Below are 18,667 nucleotides of genomic sequence, written 5' to 3'. Positions count from 1 at the left end.
CTGTGGATATAGATACGTTTGTACCTGTTCATTTCTAGCAGACAGAATGCATCTCCTTCCTGAGTGTTATGACGGCTGCGTGGTCCCATGGTGTTTATACTTGTGTACTATTGTTTGTACAGATGGACGTGGTACCTTCAGACGTTTGGAAATTGCAATTGCAATGAAATGAAAATAATATGCCTGCTCTCAAGCTTAGCCTTTTCTTAACAACACTGTCATCTCAAATTTTCAAAATATGCTTTTGAACCATAGCAAATAAAGCATTTGTGTAAGAGTATTGCAAGCTAGCTTAGCATTTTGAGTAGCATTTAGCACGCAACATTTTCACAAAAACCAGATAACCAAATAAATAAAATCATTTACCTTTGAAGAACTTCGGATGTTTTCAATGAGGAGACTCTCAGTTACATAGCAAATGTTCAGTTTTTCCTGAAAGAATCTTTGTGTAGGAGAAATCGCTCCGTTTTGTACATCACATTTGGCTACCGAAACGAACCGAAAATTCAGTCACCAAAACTTTTTCCAAATTAACTCCATAATATCGACCGAAACATGGCAAACGTTGTTTAGAATCAATCCTCAAGGTGTTTTTTCACATCTCTTCATTGATATGCCGTTCGTGGAAGCCTGCTTTCGTCTCAGAATCCCATGGAAAAATACCAGCAGCTGAAAATGACGCACCAATTTCGACGGAGGACACCGGGCGGACACCTGGAAAATGTAGTCTCTTATGGTCAATCTTCCAATGATATGCCTACAAATACGTCACAATGCTGCAGACACCTTGAGGAAACGATAGATAGGGCAGGCTCATTCCTGTCGCATTCACAGCCATATAAGGAGACAATGGAGAACAGAGCCTCAAAAATCCTGCTCGTTTCCTGGTTGCCGTTTCATCTTGGTTTTGCCTGTAGCTCCTGTTCTGGGGCACTCACAGACAATATCTTTGTAGTTCTGGAAAATTCAGAGTGTTTTCTTTCCAAAGCTATCAATTATATGCATAGTCGAGCATCTTTTTGTGACAAAATATCTTGTTTAAAACGGGAACATTTTTCATCCAAAAATGAAATAGCGCCCCCAGAGTTTCAAGAGGCTAACCGGTTCCCTTGCTTTTTAACAGTTTTGTTCCGGAACAGTATACAGTGCCTTGCGAAAGTATTCGGCCCCCTTAAACTTTGCGACCTTTTGCCACATTTCAGGCTTCAAACATAAATTAATAAAACTGTATTTTTTTGTGAAGAATCAACAACAAGAGGGACACAATCATGAAGTGGAACGACATTTATTGGATATTTCAAACTTTTTTAACAAATCAAAAACTGAAAAATTGGGCGTGCAAAATTATTCAGCCCCCTTAAGTTAATACTTTGTAGCGCCACCTTTTGCTGCGATTACAGCTGTAAGTCGCTTGGGTTATGTCTCTATCAGTTTTGCACATCGAGAGACTGAAATGTTTTCCCATTCCTCCTTGCAAAACAGCTCGAGCTCAGTGAGGTTGGATGGAGAGCATTTGTGAACAGCAGTTTTCAGTTCTTTCCACAGATTCTCAATTGGATTCAGGTCTGGACTTTGACTTGGCCATTCTAACACCTGGATATGTTTATTTTTGAACCATTCCATTGTAGATTTTGCTTTATGTTTCGGATCATTGTCTTGTTGGAAGACAAATCTCCGTCTCAGTCTCAGGTCTTTTGCAGACTCCATCAGGTTTTCTTCCAGAATGGTCTTGTATTTGGCTCCATCCATCTTCCCATCAATTTTAACCATCTTCCCTGTCCCTGCTGAAGAAAAGCAGGCCCAAACCATGATGCTGCCACCACCATGTTTGACAGTGGGGATGGTGTGTTCAAGGTTATGGGCTGTGTTGCTTTTACGCCAAACATGACGTTTTGCATTGTTGCCAAAAAGTTCAATTTTGGTTTCATCTGACCAGAGCACCTTCTTCCACATGTTTGGTGTGTCTCCCAGGTGGCTTGTGACAAACTTTAAACAACACTTTTTATGGATATCTTTAAGAAATGGCATTCTTCTTGCCACTTTTCCATAAAGGCCAGATTTGTGAAAAATACGACTGATTGTTGTCCTATGGACAGAGTCTCCCACCTCAGCTGTAGATCTCTGCAGTTCATCCAGAGTGATCATGGGCCTCTTGGCTGCATCTCTGATCAGTCTTCTCCTTGTATGAGCTGAAAGTTTAGAGGGACGGCCAGGTCTTGGTAGATTTGCAGTGGTCTGATACTCCTTCCATTTCAATATTATCGCTTGCACAGTGCTCCTTGGGATGTTTAAAGCTTGGGAAATCTTTTTGTATCCAAATCCGGCTTTAAACTTCTTCACAACAGTATCTCGGACCTGCCTGGTGTGTTCCTTGTTCTTCATGATGCTCTCTGCGCTTTTAACGGACCTCTGACACTATCACAGTGCAGGTGCATTTATACGGAGACTTGATTACACACAGGTGGATTGTATTTATCATCATTAGTCATTTAGGTCAACATTGGATCATTCAGAGATCCTCACTGAACTTCTGGAGAGAGTTTGCTGCACTGAAAGTAAAGGGGCTGAATAATTTTGCACGCCCAATTTTTCAGTTTTTGATTTGTTAAAAAAGTTTGAAATATCCAATAAATGTTGTTCCACTTCATGATTGTGTCCCACTTGTTGTTGATTCTTCACAAAAAAATACAGTTTTATATCTTTATGTTTGAAGCCTGAAATGTGGCAAAAGGTTGCAAAGTTCAAGGGGGCCGAATACTTTCTGTAGATCTGTAGATGACTTTTTCCTTTCCAGGTCTGATTCTGTTAATCAAATAATGTTTCTGTTCTGTTCCCTTCCTTTACTTGTTGGTGTTCATGGGTCCTGTTACATGGAGTGGGGTGGGGGCATGGCAGAGGAGAGCGAAGTGGGGCGGAGAGGGGGTGGGGCGGTGCGGGGGAGAGGGGTGGGGGCGTGGGAGAGGGGGTGGGGGCGTGGGAGAGAGGAGGGTGAAGTACGGGGGAGAGGGGTGGGGGCGTAGCAGAGAGGAGGGTGAAGTGCGGGGGAGAGGGGTGGGGGCGTAGCAGAGAGGAGGGGGAGAGGGGTGGGGGCGTAGCAGAGAGGAGGGTGAAGTGCGGGGGAGAGGGGTGGGGGCGTAGCAGAGAGGAGGGTGGAGAGGGGTGGGGGCGTAGCAGAGAGGAGGGTGAAGTGCGGGGGAAAGGGGTGGGGGCGTAGCAGAGAGGAGGGGGGAGAGGGGTGGGGGCGTAGCAGAGAGGAGGGTGAAGTGCGGGGGAGAGGGGTGGGGGCGTAGCAGAGAGGAGGGTGGAGAGGGGTGGGGGCGTAGCAGAGAGGAGGGTGGAGAGGGGTGGGGGCGTAGCAGAGAGGAGGGTGAAGTGCGGGGGAAAGGGGTGGGGGCGTAGCAGAGAGGAGGGGGGAGAGGGGTGGGGGCGTAGCAGAGAGGAGAGGGGTGGGGACGTGGCAGAGAGCAGGGCGAAGTGGTGGGGTGGTGCGGAGAGCAGGGCAAAGTGGAGGGGTGGTGTGGAGAGCAGGGCAAAGTGGGGGGGTGGTGGAGGGGTGAGGGGTGGGGGTGTTGCAGAGAGGAGAGGAGGGCGAAGTGGTTGGGTGGCAGCTGTGGGAGGGGAGAGGGGTGGTGCGGAGAGGAGGGCGAAGTGGGGGGTGCAGAGAGGTGGGGGTGGTGCAGAGAGGAGGGCGAAGTAGGGGGGGTGGCAGCTGTGCAAAGAGGAGGGCGAAGTGAGAGGGGTGCATAGTGGGGGTGAGATGGGAGGCAGTGCATTGAGGGGGGCGAAGTTGCAGACTCTGGCTGTGCCACTGCTGCTGCTGGATCGGGCCTGGCACTGCCATGTGGGTTGGGCTGGCACTGGATGCATTGTTCCCCCCAGGGATTTCTCTTCCCAGCACTACAGTGACAGAGCAGAGGGGGAGAGTAGTGATAACTATTAGCTAGGGCATCGAAAGGACCTTCCAGTTCCTCTCAGAGGACTCTTACATTTTTGGAATTCTGTTTTTTTTTTCTCCCTCCATGGCCTCTTTCTTGTAATGGAAACCAGGATGAGGAAAATCCAGGCACTCAGAGACGACTCCTGGCTATCGTCCTCGTCCAGGATTCTGTAAACTCTGCTTTCTGTTTCAGCTGTGGAGAGGTAACCTGAAGGTAAAGGATCTTATGTTTCCTATTCTAATGTTTACTAGATAGATTTGTGTGTGTGTGGTGATCGTCCTCCCCCACTGCTTGGCACATGGATTAATAGCATCTGTTAGCAGCAGCTTGGCCATCCATCCTACTTTCTCTGGACTGGATGTGTGTAGGGCAATATTTGGGTTCCTCCTTCAGGCCTAGTTGGCAGGACGTTTGTCCCTCTATGACACTTACTTGGCTCTGAGAGAAAGAAACAGGCTTTGTTTTACAAGAAAATGGAAAGAGATGCACTCTGCAACTGTTCATCTTGGATTTGTTGGTGAGTTGGAATATAGGCCTATAATATGATTCAAAATATGGAATTCCCCAACAGTGCTGGCATGCAAAGTTTCACCTTTACATTCAAATGCCAACTGTTTAGTCTACAGATGTTATTTGGGTTGTCATGGTAACACAGGGGCCTAGCCTGGAAAGGTTGAGCAGAAAGGTGGAGTGGGGACACTGTCCATCTTTCGCCCTGAGACACCATCTCGGACAAGGCCATGTAAAATCTTGTCGAACCATGTCAGTTTTCCCAATTGCATTTCAATGGCTCTGTGGATGCTGCCTTTTAGCTAGTATTTGAAATAAGCCTAGGTGCTTTCTTGTGAGTGGAGCCTATGTGATTTATTCTCAGTAGAGTTGAGGTGATTTATTCTCAGTGGAGCCTTGGTGTTTGCTTCTGTGTAGAGCCTAGGTGATTTATTCTCAGTAGAGCCTTGGTTTTTGCTTCTGTGTAGAGCCTAGGTGATTTATTCTCAGTAGAGCCTAGGTGTTAAAGGAAAAATCAACTGTGCGTATTACAGATACAGTGGGGCAAAAAAGTATTTAGTCAGCCACCAATTGTGCAAGTTCTCCCACTTAAAAATATGAGAGGCCTGTAATTTTCATCATAGGTACACTTCAACTATGACATACAAAATGAGAAAAAAAATCCAGAAAATCACATTGTAGGATTTTTAATGAATTTATTTGCAAATTATGGTGGAAAATAAGTATTTGGTCAATAACAAAAGTTTATCTCAATACTTTGTTATATACCCTTTGTTGGCAATGACAGAGGTCAAATGTTTTCTGTAAGTCTTCACAAGTTTTTCACACACTGTTGCTGGTATTTTGGCCCATTCCTCCATGCAGATCTCCTCTAGAGCAGTGATGTTTTGAGGCTGTTGCTGGGCAACATGGACTTTCAACTCCCTCCAAAGATTTTCTATGGGGTTGAGATCTGGAGACTGGCTAGGCCACTCCAGGACCTTGAAATGCTGTCATAGTTGGTGTACCTATGATGAAAATTACAGGCCTCTCATATTTTTAAGTGGGAGAACTTGCACAATTGGTGGCTGACTAAATACTTTTTTGCCCCACTGTATGTTAGCTTTTGCTAACCTCCCTCCTTATCTCCCTCTCAGGCATTGACTGTTTTGGACCAGAGATTCCGGTCCCCGTACCAGAAACTTGTGACGGGACGGAGGAGTGGACACAAACTAAGAACCCTCTTTGCTACAACCAGCCGTGTTGGATGCAGCTGAATAACAAGCTGAGAAAAAGAAAGAGCAGTGGACTTTCCTGCTCCATTCAGAGGACTGCCATCCATGTGGTGGTATGATGAGACTGTGAGTCAGGAGAAACACAATCAGACGGGAGCAGATTGATAGAGAGGGAGAGAAAGAAAGGGAGAGGAGTGAGTGTCAAGGTGCCCTCCTGACCCCAAGGTGATAGCACCAGTAAAGGCAGCAAGGATGACCAGCCTGTTCAGGCGAAGCAACAGTAATGGAGGCTCCGGTGGAGGAGGAGGAGTAGGTGGTGGTGGTTCTTCCCCAGGAGAGCTCAACAACAGCCGGCCTAACCGACAGGTGCGGCGCCTGGAGTTCAACCAGGCCATGGAGGACTTCAAGATCATGTTCCCCACCATGGATTACGAGGTCATCGAGTGCGTCCTGCGCTCCAACAATGGGGCGGTGGACGCCACCATCGACCAGCTCCTCCAGATGAGCATCGACGGAGAGGGATCGGATGACAGCTCTGACTCCGATGATAGCATCCCACCAGAGGTCAGTCAGTGCAGGGTCAAAGCTTCCACATGTTTTGCTAGGCGAACCGAACAAGCGTGCTCGCGTAAGTCCTTAAAATATCTTTGCTTAAACTAGAATAAAGCGGCAATAGTACTGTTTGTCCATCTTGAGATGCCGTAGTGAAGACCCTTGCCAGCTGGTCAGTGCATGCTCCGAGTACGCTTCCTGGTATTCTGTCTGGCCCCCGCAACCTTGCGAATGTTAACCTGTTTAAAGATCTTACTCACACGGGCCTCCCGAGTGGCGCAGTGGTCTGAGGCACTGCATCGCAGTGCTAGAGGCGTCACTGCAGACGCATGGGACTGCCAGCCGTGATCGGGAGTTCCATAGTTAGGGGAGGGTATGGACAGACGACGCTGGGCCAATTTAGACCTTTAATAGGTTAACATTGGCAAGGTCACGGGGCCAGACGGAATGTCTCTCTCTCTCTCTCCCCTCCTGTTCTTGTTGTAGTCTTGGTTTTAGTCAATAATAAATAATACATTGTGTCACAGTACCACACATAAAGAAGGAACTGCAACCCATGTCATCTCACTATAAGTAGTGCTGTAGTAGGGGAGTGCTGTTTTGTGGGCTCCAGTTACCTTACCAGACACTAACCCCCCAACCAGCTTCTCTCTTAAAACTTTAATTATTTATCTTACTGACATGACTGATTTGAATTAGTAAATGTGTAATAACGTTATTGGGACATACTCTCTCTTTCTCTTGGTCTCCACCATTCCCTGGGCTAGATTCTGGAGAGGTCATTAGAACCTGACAGTTCCGACGAGGAACCTCCCCCCATCTACTCACCGCCCACTTATGACATGCACATCTACGACAGGAAGTACCCCGAGGCCCCACCCACCCCTCCACCCAGGTAAATTGTCATACTATCACAGGAGGCTGGTGGGAAGAGCTATAGGTGAACAGGCTCATTGTAATGGATGGAATGGAAAGATTGGAGTCAAACACGTTGTTTCCATGTTTGACATGTTTGGTACCATTCCATTTATTCCATTCCAGCCATTACAATGAGCCCTTCCTCTTATATATGCTCCCTATATATGCTCCCACCAGCCTCCTCTGTACTATACCAAACAGTTCAACAGATCTACAAAATGCCCAGAGAAGAGTATAACCTATCAGTCATCTGTCTATGGTAATTCTTTAATCATGTATAGAATATGTGCATCTGGAACGTGAACACTGATTTCTTTATGAAAGGGAGGAAGGAGGGATGCATGTTTTAAAAACCCCGACAGGACCTTTGGTTTGCATGCAATCCCCTAGCCTGTACTCTCTAAAGCCCAGAGGAACAGAGGAAGTGGTCCTATGGGCCCTGGAATTTATATGCTCAGGCCTGTGGATATCACAGCTGACCACATGCTGTTATAGTTTGTCAAGGTTCCACCTGGTGGCCATTTTAAGAACTGTGCAATGCTGTCTCAAGTGTGTGTGTGTGTGTGTGTGTGCGTGTGCGTGTGCGTGTGCGTGTATCACTGGACCAGTTAATAACAAAAATCCATGTAATTGAATTTGCTTCAAGCCCCATTGTCCATGATTTATGATTCAAGACCATGTCCACATTTGCTCTGCTTCACACCGCCAGCTGGGAGATTCACAGTAATTGACTTTTTGGACTGTACAAAGTGGTGTGTTAAATGTGGTGACTGCTGCTCAAAGGGGATTTTATTGTGAAGACAAACAGACATGAATTATTATTTGTGTTTTCATGCATTGCTTACTTTTCACAGCATCAGTACACAATGTATGATGTGTGCATTTAGTTTAGTTCTAGTGTGACATGGCATATGAATCTCTCTCTAGTCTGACCTTAACCTTTTGACCCTTGTCTGACCCAGGTTTGAGGCCCAGCTCCCGCCAGGTCACCGGCAGGTCCGCAGCTACAGGAACTGGAATCCACCGTTGCTTGGCAACCTGCCAGATGATTTCCTGCGGATCCTGCCACAGCAACTGGATAGTATACAGGTACACAGTGGATGTGAAGAAAACTACACACACAAAAATGCATTAGCAGTATGACATCATCATTAACAGCAGGGCGACATCCTGCTTACAGAAATCAATAGCAACTCAATGAAAACTCTCTTTCTCCATCTCTCCTCCTCTAGGGCTCACAGAGCAGTCTGTCCGAGCCTTCTTCTTCCTCCTCTCTGTCCTCCATCGTCCAGCAGACAAACCAGGGAGTCTCCAAGCCAGGGACTGGTGGAGCCCTGGGGGCACCTGGAGGGCCCGGGGGCATGGCAGGGGTAGTCACGGAGCAGGAGCGTAAACTGAAACAGTACCTGGATGATGAACGCATCGCTCTGTTCCTCCAGAACGAGGAGTTCATGAGGGAGCTGCAGCGCAACCGCGAGTTCCTTGTCGCCCTGGAGAGAGGTGTGTGTCATGCACATGTATACATGGCCACCTACTGATATACATGATGTACTTTAACACACAGAATACATGTTCAGGACACAGTAGGCAGTAGTCAAGATTATGCTTTCTACGGAGCGAGTCAGCTACGGAGCGAGTCAGCTACTGTTGAAAATGCTCTTCTCTCTTTCATGCTATGCTAGTTGCAAAGTCCCTTGTGTATCTCATGATGCTTCATCCTACAAAAGTTTAACTTTGGGAAGCATGTCCCACTTTCATAAAGGTTTCTTAATAATAGATTAGATTCTGCTATGTGTCCCCATATTGCGTTATAACATCCAGCTTTCTCTGTTTTAGATCGCTTGAAGTACGAATCAAAGAAATTCAAGTCCAATCATTCATCCTCTTACATGGAGAATTCCACAGCAGGTAGATGTCATTCATCCTCTTACATGGAGAATTCCACAGCAGGTAGATGTCATTCATCCTCTTACATGGAGAATTCCACAGCAGGTAGATGTCATTCATCCTCTTACATGGAGAATTCCACAGCAGGTAGATGTCATTCATCCTCTTACATGGAGAATTCCACAGCAGGTAGATGTCATTCATCCTCTTACATGGAGAATTCCACAGCAGGTAGATGCCATTCATCCTCTTACATGGAGAATTCCACAGCAGGTAGATGCCATTCATCCTCTTACATGGAGAATTCCACAGCAGGTAGATGTCATTCATAAGCTTCACCAGTAAGTAAGTGTGTGTGTGTGTGTGTGTGTGTGTGTGTGTGTGTGTGTGTGTGTGTGTGTGTGTGTGTGTGTGTGTGTGTGTGTGTGTGTGTGTGTGTGTGTGTGTGTGTGTGTGTATTATTCAAACACCCAATAGGCCTACTCATATGAATGACTTTGGGTTTATTTTGATAACGTCCCTTTATCACTTTATCACGTCTAATATCTAGCCACCTATATTTATCACTCACTACCACTGGGTATGGTGAATGCTTCTCCAAGTAGTTGTTGACACGATAAATGGCTTTCTTTGGAGTGATTCATTTAGTATTTTATTAGGATCCCCAAATATCCGCTGCCAGGAAACAAAACTCAACAAATAAATTACATAATATACATTACATCATTTTGTTATTTTATTTATATTTTAATATTTGTTTATTTAGTAAATATTTTATTCACCAACAATGCAGTTAAAAAAAAAACAAGAGTTAAGGGCTTGTAAGTAAGCATTTCACAAATAACATTTGATTTGATTTTGCTTTGATAATACAATACAAAATATATATACATTTTTTTTTTAAGTCTCCTTTAAAGTCAGTTGTTTTTTAAAAATCTGTTTTTATTAGCTTGGTTTTGCTAGCTTGAGTTACCTTGGGTGACAGAGAGTGTTTCCCAGCCTCTGTTCTGGACCTGGGGACTGTGAAGAGACCTCTGGTTAAATGTCTTGTGTTGTACCGATGAGTGTCCGAACTGTGTGTTTCCCAGACTCTGTTCTGGACCTGGGGACTGTGAAGAGACCTCTGGTTAAATGTCTTGTGTTGTACCGAAGAGTGTCCCACTGTTTGAACAGATAGTTTGTGACCTTTAACCCATTAACACCTCGCACAAAGACCAATAGTGATACAGTCAACTTTGAGCCAGTAGAGATTGACATGCATAGCACTGACATTTGCCCTCCGTGTACATTGATTTAGATGAAAACAGAGCAGCGTCTTATCATGAACAGACCTCTTCCCATTTTAGCAGCCATTGAGCATATACAGTGCCTTCGGGAAAGTATTCAGACCCCTTGACTTTTTCCAAATTGTGTTACATTAGACTTATTGTAAAATGGGTTAAAAATATAATAATCCTCAACAATCTACACACAATACCCGATAATGACGAAGCGAAAACAGTTTTTTAGAAATGTTTGCAAATGTTTTAGTAATAAAAAACAGATCCCTTATTTACATAAGTATTTAAACACTTTGCTATGAGACTCGAAATTGAGCTCAGGTGCATCCTGTTTCTGTTGTTCATCCTTGATGTTTCTACAACTTGATTGGAGTCCTCCTGTGGTAAATTACATTCATTGGATATGATTTGTAAAGGCACAAATCTGTCTATATAAGGTCCCACAGTTGACGTCAGAGCAAAATCCAAGCCATGAGGTCGAAGGAATTGTCCGTAGAGCTCCAAGACAGGATTGTGTCTCGGCACAGATCTTGGGAAGAGTACCAAACAAGGTCTGCAGCAGGTCCCCAAGAATATAGTGGGCTTCATTGTTCTTAAATGGAAGAAGTTTAGTACCACCAAGAATCTTCCTAGAGCTGGCTTCCTGGCCAAACTGAGCAATCGGGGGAGAAGGGCCTTGGTCAGGCAGGTGACCAAGAACCCGATGGTCACTCTAGAGCTCTAGATGTCCTCGTGGAGATGGGAGAACCTTCGAGAAGGACAACCATCTCTGCAGCACTCAACCAATCATGCCTTTATGTAAGAGTGGCTAGACAGAAGCCACTCCACAGTAAAAGGCACATGACAGCCCGCTTGGAGTTTGTCAAAAGGCACCTAGAAGACTCTTTGACCATGAGAAACAAGATTATTTTTCAGCGACAGGTACCGGGAGACTAGTCAGGATCGAGGGACAGATGAACGGAGCAAAGTACAGAGAGATCCTTGATGAAAACCTGCTCCAGTGCGCTCAGGAACCTCAGACTGGGCTGAAGGTTCACCTTCCAACAGGACAATGACCCTAAGCACACAGCCAAGACAATGCAGGAGTGACTTCAGGACAAGTTTCTGAATGTCCTTGAGTGGCCCAGCCAGAGCCCGGACTTCAACCCGATCGAACATCCCTGGAGAGACCTGACAATAGCTGTGCAGCGACGCTCCCCGTCCAACCTGACAGAGCTTGAGAGGATCTGCATAGAAGAATGGGAGAAACTCCCCAAATACAGGTGTGCCAGCTTGTGCCGTCATACCCAACAATGCTGTAATCGCTGCCAAAGGTAATTGAACAATGTACCAAGAAAAGGGTCTGAATACTTATGCAAATGCTATATTTTCATTTTTTTGTTTGTAATACATTTGCAAAGATTTCTAAAAACCTGTTTTTGCTTTGTTATTATGGGTTATTGTGTGTAGATTGAGGGGGAATAGAATACGTTATCCATTTCAGAATAACACTTTAACGTAACAAAACGTGGAAACAGTCAAGTGGTCTGAATACTTTCCGAATGCACTGTATCGTAGGCCTAGCCTATAGAAAGCTGGCCTACTACTCTTTTAAATAGAGGCCATCAAAACTCTGTTTTCTGCGTAGCCTATAGAAATGTTGCGTGAACTCGTGGGCTCTCATTAAGTGTTTGATTAGATTTTCTATTACATTTCCATTGATGTCAGAATGATTAGAGGGACAATAGAGTGCAGTTTGCAAGTTTGGTAGGCTACTAATGACCAGCAGCTTCAGAGCTTGGAGAAGCCTAATTACTGTGATTAAGCGGTCATGTGGAATTTGACTTCCGTCATGACTCGTGACCGCCGGGGTGATGGTAATACGGTCACCGTAACAGCCCATGTCATGCCTAAGTTTTCAAATCTTGTCAACAAAAAAGTTCTTAAAGTGGTTGGCAATATCAAAGGGTTTTGTTATGAACAAGCCATCTGCCTCAGTGAAGGATGGAGCGGAGTTTGCATTTTTTTGCCTAGAATTTCATTTAAGGTACTCTGGAGCTTTTCACTATCATTCTTTATATAATTTCTCATTTATTTATTTTTAAGTTGTTTTTTGGGGGGTTGATCATCTTTAATATTGCAGATGGCGTGGTTGTTGCTTTCATCAATGTAATATATATATATATATATATAACTTAGCAAAAAAAGAAACGCCCCTTTTTCAGGTCCCCGTCTTTCAAAGATAATTTGTAAAAATCCAAATAACTTCACAGATCTTCATTGTAAAGGGTTTAAACACTGTTTCCTATGCTTGCTCACTGAACCATAAACAATTCATGAACATACACCTGTAGAATGGTCGTTAAGACACTAACAGCTTACAGACAGACGGCAATTAAGGTCACAGTTATGAAAACTTAGGACACGAGAGGCCTTTCTACTGACTCTGGAAAAACACCAAAAGAAAGATGCCCAGGGTCCCTGCTCATCTACGTGAAGATGCCTTAGACATGCTGCAAGGAGGCATGAGGACTGCAGATGGGGCCAGGGCAATAAATTGCAATGGCCGTACTTTGCAATTTGTTCCAGTCATTGGCAGCAGAGAACTGGAAGCAAAGGCGGCCAATTAGGAGATGGCTTTGGGGGTGACCAGTGAAATATACCTGCTGGAGCGCGTGCTACAGGTGGGTGCTGCTATGGTGACCAGTGAGCTGAGATAAGGCTGGGCTTTACCTACCAAAGACTTATAGATGACCTGGAGCCAGTTTGTTTGGCGACAAATATGAAGCGAGGGCCAGCCAACGGGAGCATACAGGTCGCAGTGGTGGGTAGTGTTTGTGGCTTTGGTGACAAAATGGATGGCACTTTGATAGACTACTTCCAATTTGCTGAGTAGAGGTTTGGAGGCTATTTTGTAAAAGAAGGATTGGTAGGATAGTCAGCTTTACGAGAGTATGTCGAGGGCCGCATGAGTGGAGGATGCTTTGTTGCGAAAAAGAAAGCCAATTCTAGATTTAATTTAGGATTGGAGATGCTTAATGTGAGTCTGGAAGGAGAGTTTACAGTCTAACCAGACACCTAGGTATTTGTAGTTGTCCACATATTCTAAGTCAGAGCCGTCCAGAGTAGTGATGCTAGACGGCCGAGCAGGTGCGGGCAGCGATGGGTTGAAGAGCATGCATTTAGCTTTACTTGCATTTAAGAGCAGTTGGAGGCCACGGAAGGAGTGTTGTATGGCATTGAAGCTCGTCTGGAGGTTTGTTAACACAGTGTCCAAAGAAGGGTCAGAAGTATACAGAATGGTGTCATCTGCATAGAGGTGGATGAGAGAATCACCAGCAGCAAGACCGACATCATTGATGTATACAGAGAAAAGAGTCTGGGAATTGAACCCTGTGGCACCCCCATAGACTGCCAGAGGTCCGGACAAGAGGCCCTCCGATTTGACACACTGAACTCTATCTGAGAAGTAGTTGGTGAACCCGGCGAGGCAGTCATTTGAGAAACCAAGGCTGTTGAGTCTGCCGATAAGAATGTGGTGATTGACAGAGTCGAAAGCCTTGGCCAGGTCAATGAAGACGGCTGCACAGTATTATCTTTTATCAATGGCGGTTATGATATCGTTTTGGACCTTGAGCGTGGCTGTGGTGCACCCATGACCAGCTTGGAAACCAGATTGTATAGCGGAGAAGGTATGGTGGGATTCTAAATGGTCTGTGATCTGTTTTGTTAACTTGGCTTTCGAAGACTTTAGAAAGGCAGGGCAGAATAGATATAGGTCTGTAACAGTTTGGGTCTAGAGTGTCTCCCCCTTTTGAAGAGGGGGATGACCGCGGCAGCTTTCCAATCTTTGGGGATCTCAGACGATACAAAAGAGAGGTTAAACAGGCTAGGAACAGGGGTTGCAACAATTTCGGCAGATCATTTTAGAAAGAGGTTATCCAGATTGTCTAGCCCAGCTGATTTGTAGGGATCCAGATTTTGCAGCTCTTTCAGATCATAAGCTATCTGGATTTGGGTGAAGGAGAAATGGGGGAGGCTTGGGCAAGTTGCTGTGGGACATGCAGAGCTGTTGACCGGGGTAGGGGTAGCCAGGTGGAAAGTATGGCCAGCCGTAGAAAAATGCTTTTTGAAATTCTCAATTATTGAAGATTTATCGGTGGTGACAGTGTTTCCTAGCCTCAGTGCAGTGGGCAGCTGGGAGGAGGTGCTTTTGTTCTCCATGGACTTTTGGGAATTTGTGCTATAGGATGCAAATTTCTGTTTGAAAAAGCTAGCCTTTGCTTTCCTAACTACTTGTGTATATTGGTTCCTAACTTCCCTGAAAAGTTGCATTTTGCGGGGGCTATTTGATGCTAATGCAGTACACCATAGGATGTTTTTGTGCTGGTCAAGGGCAGTCATGTCTGGTTACTACAGAGTTTGTGTGTCTAAACTTTTGACTGGTACTGTACATACACATAAATTATATAAAATGTATCTTTGTTCTATAGTAATTAATATATAGTAATTAAAAATAATATATTAAAAATATTTTTTTAAAGTAAGTCTTAAAGTGCCCAGAGAAAATGTAACTACAGCTGTAGTCACCAATTAAGACTTTACAAAAATGGTTGAAGTAGATTGTTTGTTCACTACTCAGGTTCATTATTATATGTGAATGTGTGTTACTGTGTTTTCTTGTGTGATTGTGTGTGTGTGCATAATATGCTTATGTTTGTCTTTTACAACTCATTTCTTTGTTTCCAGGAGAGCACTGTGCTTCGAGGTCGATGGAGGCTTGCACCGCTGTGTCAGATGACGCCATGTTCAGAGACAAACTCAAACACATGGGCAAATGTAAGGCATCCTCCACCAGCAGGCCACTCAATACACATTATTACCATCCCCTGTCTCTCTCTGGCAATGGCCAGTTATGAAGCCAATCACTAGAACAGCATACTTTTGCAAACCCCCCCCCCCCCCCCCCGATACGGTTGTCTTCTCTCTCACCTAGCAACAAGAAAGAAGCTGTTTGAAATCGCCAGATCATTCTCTGACAAGACAAAGAGAAGAAAGTTAAAAAGAAGAACGCTCCTGAAGCACCAGTCGTATCCTTCATTGCCAGTCGATACTAATTTCCAATCAGAAATATTGGATGTGTTCCATTTTTGCAGTGATGGCTTTTTATAGGACTCAATGTTCAAGTACCACATACTGTATAATACAGATGCATATGTATCAATATCCAGGCCTTTAGGTGTTTCCCTTGACCATATCCCCTCTAAGACTGGGCACAGCCAACTCCACAGCCAACCTCCTGGAAGATGTGGAGGGAAGCCCAGAAGATGGCCAGCCCAGAAGATCAGACACTCAGGAAGACGATGTGCCACACAAGGAGCCTTTGTCATGGTGAAAACCTGTCTCCTTCCCTGTTGGAAATTGTATCACTTTACTTTGTGTAACTACTATAACCGCTCTAATCAAACATTATTGTTGACCTCAAATCAAATTTATTTATATAGCCCTTTGTACATCAGCTGATATCTCAAAGTGCTGTACAGAAACCCAGCCGAAAACCCCAAACAGCAAGCAATGCAGGTGTAGAAGCACCTTACAAAGGACTTGCATCCTTTGTTTATAGATAGGCCTTTTGGCTGTAATCTGACAAACATGTCACCTCCATTTCAGATTCTCCAAGGCTGCACCACATCAGGGTTTCCATGGTGACAGCAGAATGACCCATGGCTGGTGGCCACGCAATACTTTGGCTCCCTCCCCTAACCCAGGCCAGCCAATCCCAGGCCCAGAAGTGACCTGGGACCACCCCCGCGCCCAGGAGGAGAGGAAGCAGACTGCTACCACCTCTCCTTAACTCTGACTGTTCATAACCGCATTGGATTACCATTATAATCTCTGTATTATAACTCTTCATTAATATATGATTTCACGTGTAAAGGGAAGATGCATTAGTCTTTTGACAGTTCTTTTTTGTCGTTGTGTCAGCTCCCTTTAATCCCCATTACAGAAGGCATGGCAGCCCTGCTAGTGATGATCTTAACATATGGACTCATCTAGTGTTACCGCTCTAATCTCTTTGATATGGCTGGGGTAGGTCACTCGAGAGCCAAAGTGTGCACAAGCACCTCTGAAATGTCTCATAATAAATCATGTTCACTCCCAGTACCCATGTGTTGCTATGCCCATTTGGTCACAGTTTTAAACAGACAGTAAACAGTGATGATGTGGCAAGTTTTCAACTAGAATCACCGCTCAATCCCATGTTTCCTGAAAGTTCAGGACACAGAAACAACTTGTAAACATAGACTCTAACATTACAGTTGACTCCCCCTTGTATATCTGGATTTGCCTCAGAGCAATTTGACAGCAGATGATATCATCAGAGACCTGTGCGTGTCAGTCAAGGGGTTGTTATTTAAGTTGCCCTGCTCAAATGTCAACAAACCCTTCTGTTGCACCCTCCTATATCAAAGAGGCATTCAAACCTGCCAAAAGGGTCACTTGTTCCAAGCGGGTCATATTTCATCCCATATTGTTATGTCAATGTGTAACTAAAAGCCAAGTGTAACCTTTAATCCCATTTCAGGAACTCTGACAAACTTCTTAAGATTTCATGTGAACTGAAATATCCCTCGAGCTAACTGACTGCCATATCTCACTATTCTCATGTCTTTTTCAATACAGCATTTATATACTAACCCTATTTCGTTGAGAGTAAGGAGGGGTGCATATTGCTGAATTTGTGTTATTAATGAGTACACAATAATATAACTAGTAGAAATATTTGATAAACAAATATGGCAGTGATCTGTGCACATTGCTCTATAAACATGTGTTTTATGTGGTGTAATGGGAAATGAACCGTTTGTAATTAGAAGTGTTGGGTATGGAGAGAGCAGAACATGATATGGATGATGCCTCTGTGAGGTGGGGACTGGCATTGATCTTGATTAGATGCTGTTGGGTGTATCGGTAGAAAACAGGAGGCTGATGATGACCCAGTGCTGTGATATGAGTTTCAACAGACAGTCGAGCTTGATTTAAAGTCAACCCTTTGAGCCACTATCTGATTCGCAAGGTTTCACATTGATCCGTCACTTTCCCAACTATTGGAAATGATTACTGTCTTATTCTGAAGCCTTCTCACCTGAAGGGTGCTCTTTGCCCACGATCGTTAAAAAGGAAGGGACAGACTGGTGTAGGAAATATGGTGGCAACTCTCTCTCCACCATGCTTCTAAAAAATTCTATGTTTTAAAATTGATGCATAAAAGTGAGCAAGCCAAGTGCACACTTTAGGGAGAAGGGTGGGGAATTGGAACACCAATTCATTCACTCTACCTTCTTAAATGAATTCACATGTAAATGTTTGATTTGCTCACTCTCAATATAGATGGCTCCATGATTGAAACGTATGTTTTTACTATTGAAATTTAAGATGATTCAAATCAAATCACCCATTTACAGTTTTTCCTTGATTTAGGAACGAGACATGTTTTAACCCTTCTCTGTCAGGATGGGTCCTGTGTGGCTCAGTCGGTAGAGCATGGCGCTTGCAACGCCAAGCGTCGTGGGTTCGATTCCCGCTGGGGCCGCCCATATGTAAAAGTAGTGGCCCCAGCCGACTTGTAAGTCGCTTTGGACAAAAGCGTCTGCTAAATGGGATATATAATATATATATATGTTGACAGAAGACCTCATTGGTGATTAGTCATGTGTTGTATATAAGGAGAAAGGTATGTTTGTTGAACATATGGAGTAAGTTGTGTATGTACAAGTATTGATTGTGTGAAGGGAGGCTGAAATCGACCCTTTCAGTGTTCTTTTTGAAGTCTTGATGTTATGGATTGGGTTTGGAATTTTGACAGTTTCTGTCTGTTGTCATTTTCTTGTTTGTTAGTTTTGCTCTCAGCATTTTTCTCATATAGGTCTTCAAACTCTCTAAACATGTTTGCCAATAAAATGTGTTTATTGCCCTTGCCATAATGAAAAAGATTTGCCATAATGTCACCCACTTGTTTATACTGTTTTTGAGCGGCAGATAGGGGGCGCCATTATCCAGCTTACTCAAACTGCCATCAGACTATCCCGACTTCATTGTTACTGTCATGCTATTCACATCAGGGGAGGACGGCTCATAATAATGGCTGGAATGGAACGATTGGAATGGCATCAAACACATAGAAACCATGTGTTGGATACCATTAAACTGATTCCGCTCCAGCCATTACCATAAGCCCGTCCTCCCCAATTAAGGTGCCACCAACCTCTTGTGATTCATATCCATATAGGTATTTCAAATGGGTATTTGTAATATATACTACCATTCAAAAGTTTGGAGTGACTTAGAAATGTCCTTGTTTTTGAAAGATAAGCACATTTTTTGTCCA

At 44.3% G+C, this 18,667-nt stretch overlaps 1 protein-coding gene across 4 annotated transcripts in view; it reads left to right on the top strand.

Moving 5' to 3' along the window:
- The window catches only part of LOC135546568 (CUE domain-containing protein 1-like), a 46,845-nt gene extending 28,589 nt beyond the window's left edge, over positions 1–18,256 (top strand). For 2 of the 4 annotated variants that reach the window (XM_064975107.1, XM_064975108.1), the window contains 10 exons: positions 4,048–4,151; positions 5,585–6,226; positions 6,982–7,109; positions 8,095–8,221; positions 8,365–8,632; positions 8,969–9,334; positions 15,028–15,117; positions 15,275–15,368; positions 15,547–15,669; positions 15,949–18,256. In XM_064975107.1, coding sequence (XP_064831179.1) covers positions 5,915–6,226; positions 6,982–7,109; positions 8,095–8,221; positions 8,365–8,632; positions 8,969–9,334; positions 15,028–15,117; positions 15,275–15,368; positions 15,547–15,669; position 15,949 — 1,509 coding nt within the window. In that variant the 5' untranslated portion in view covers positions 4,048–4,151; positions 5,585–5,914 and the 3' untranslated portion in view covers positions 15,950–18,256. Of the gene's footprint in view, positions 1–4,047; positions 4,152–5,584; positions 6,227–6,981; positions 7,110–8,094; positions 8,222–8,364; positions 8,633–8,968; positions 9,335–15,027; positions 15,118–15,274; positions 15,369–15,546; positions 15,674–15,948 lie in introns of those variants that run through there. The other 2 variants (XM_064975109.1, XM_064975110.1) reach the window with 2 other exon arrangements.
- Positions 18,257–18,667: the final 411 nt, after the last annotated feature.

This window comes from Oncorhynchus masou, chromosome 9 (assembly GCF_036934945.1).
Source record: "Oncorhynchus masou masou isolate Uvic2021 chromosome 9, UVic_Omas_1.1, whole genome shotgun sequence".
In the NCBI taxonomy this organism is placed as follows: Eukaryota; Metazoa; Chordata; class Actinopteri; order Salmoniformes; family Salmonidae; genus Oncorhynchus; species Oncorhynchus masou.
Note: the sequence above shows the minus strand (reverse complement) of the source record. Positions and strands in the feature narration are given on the sequence as shown.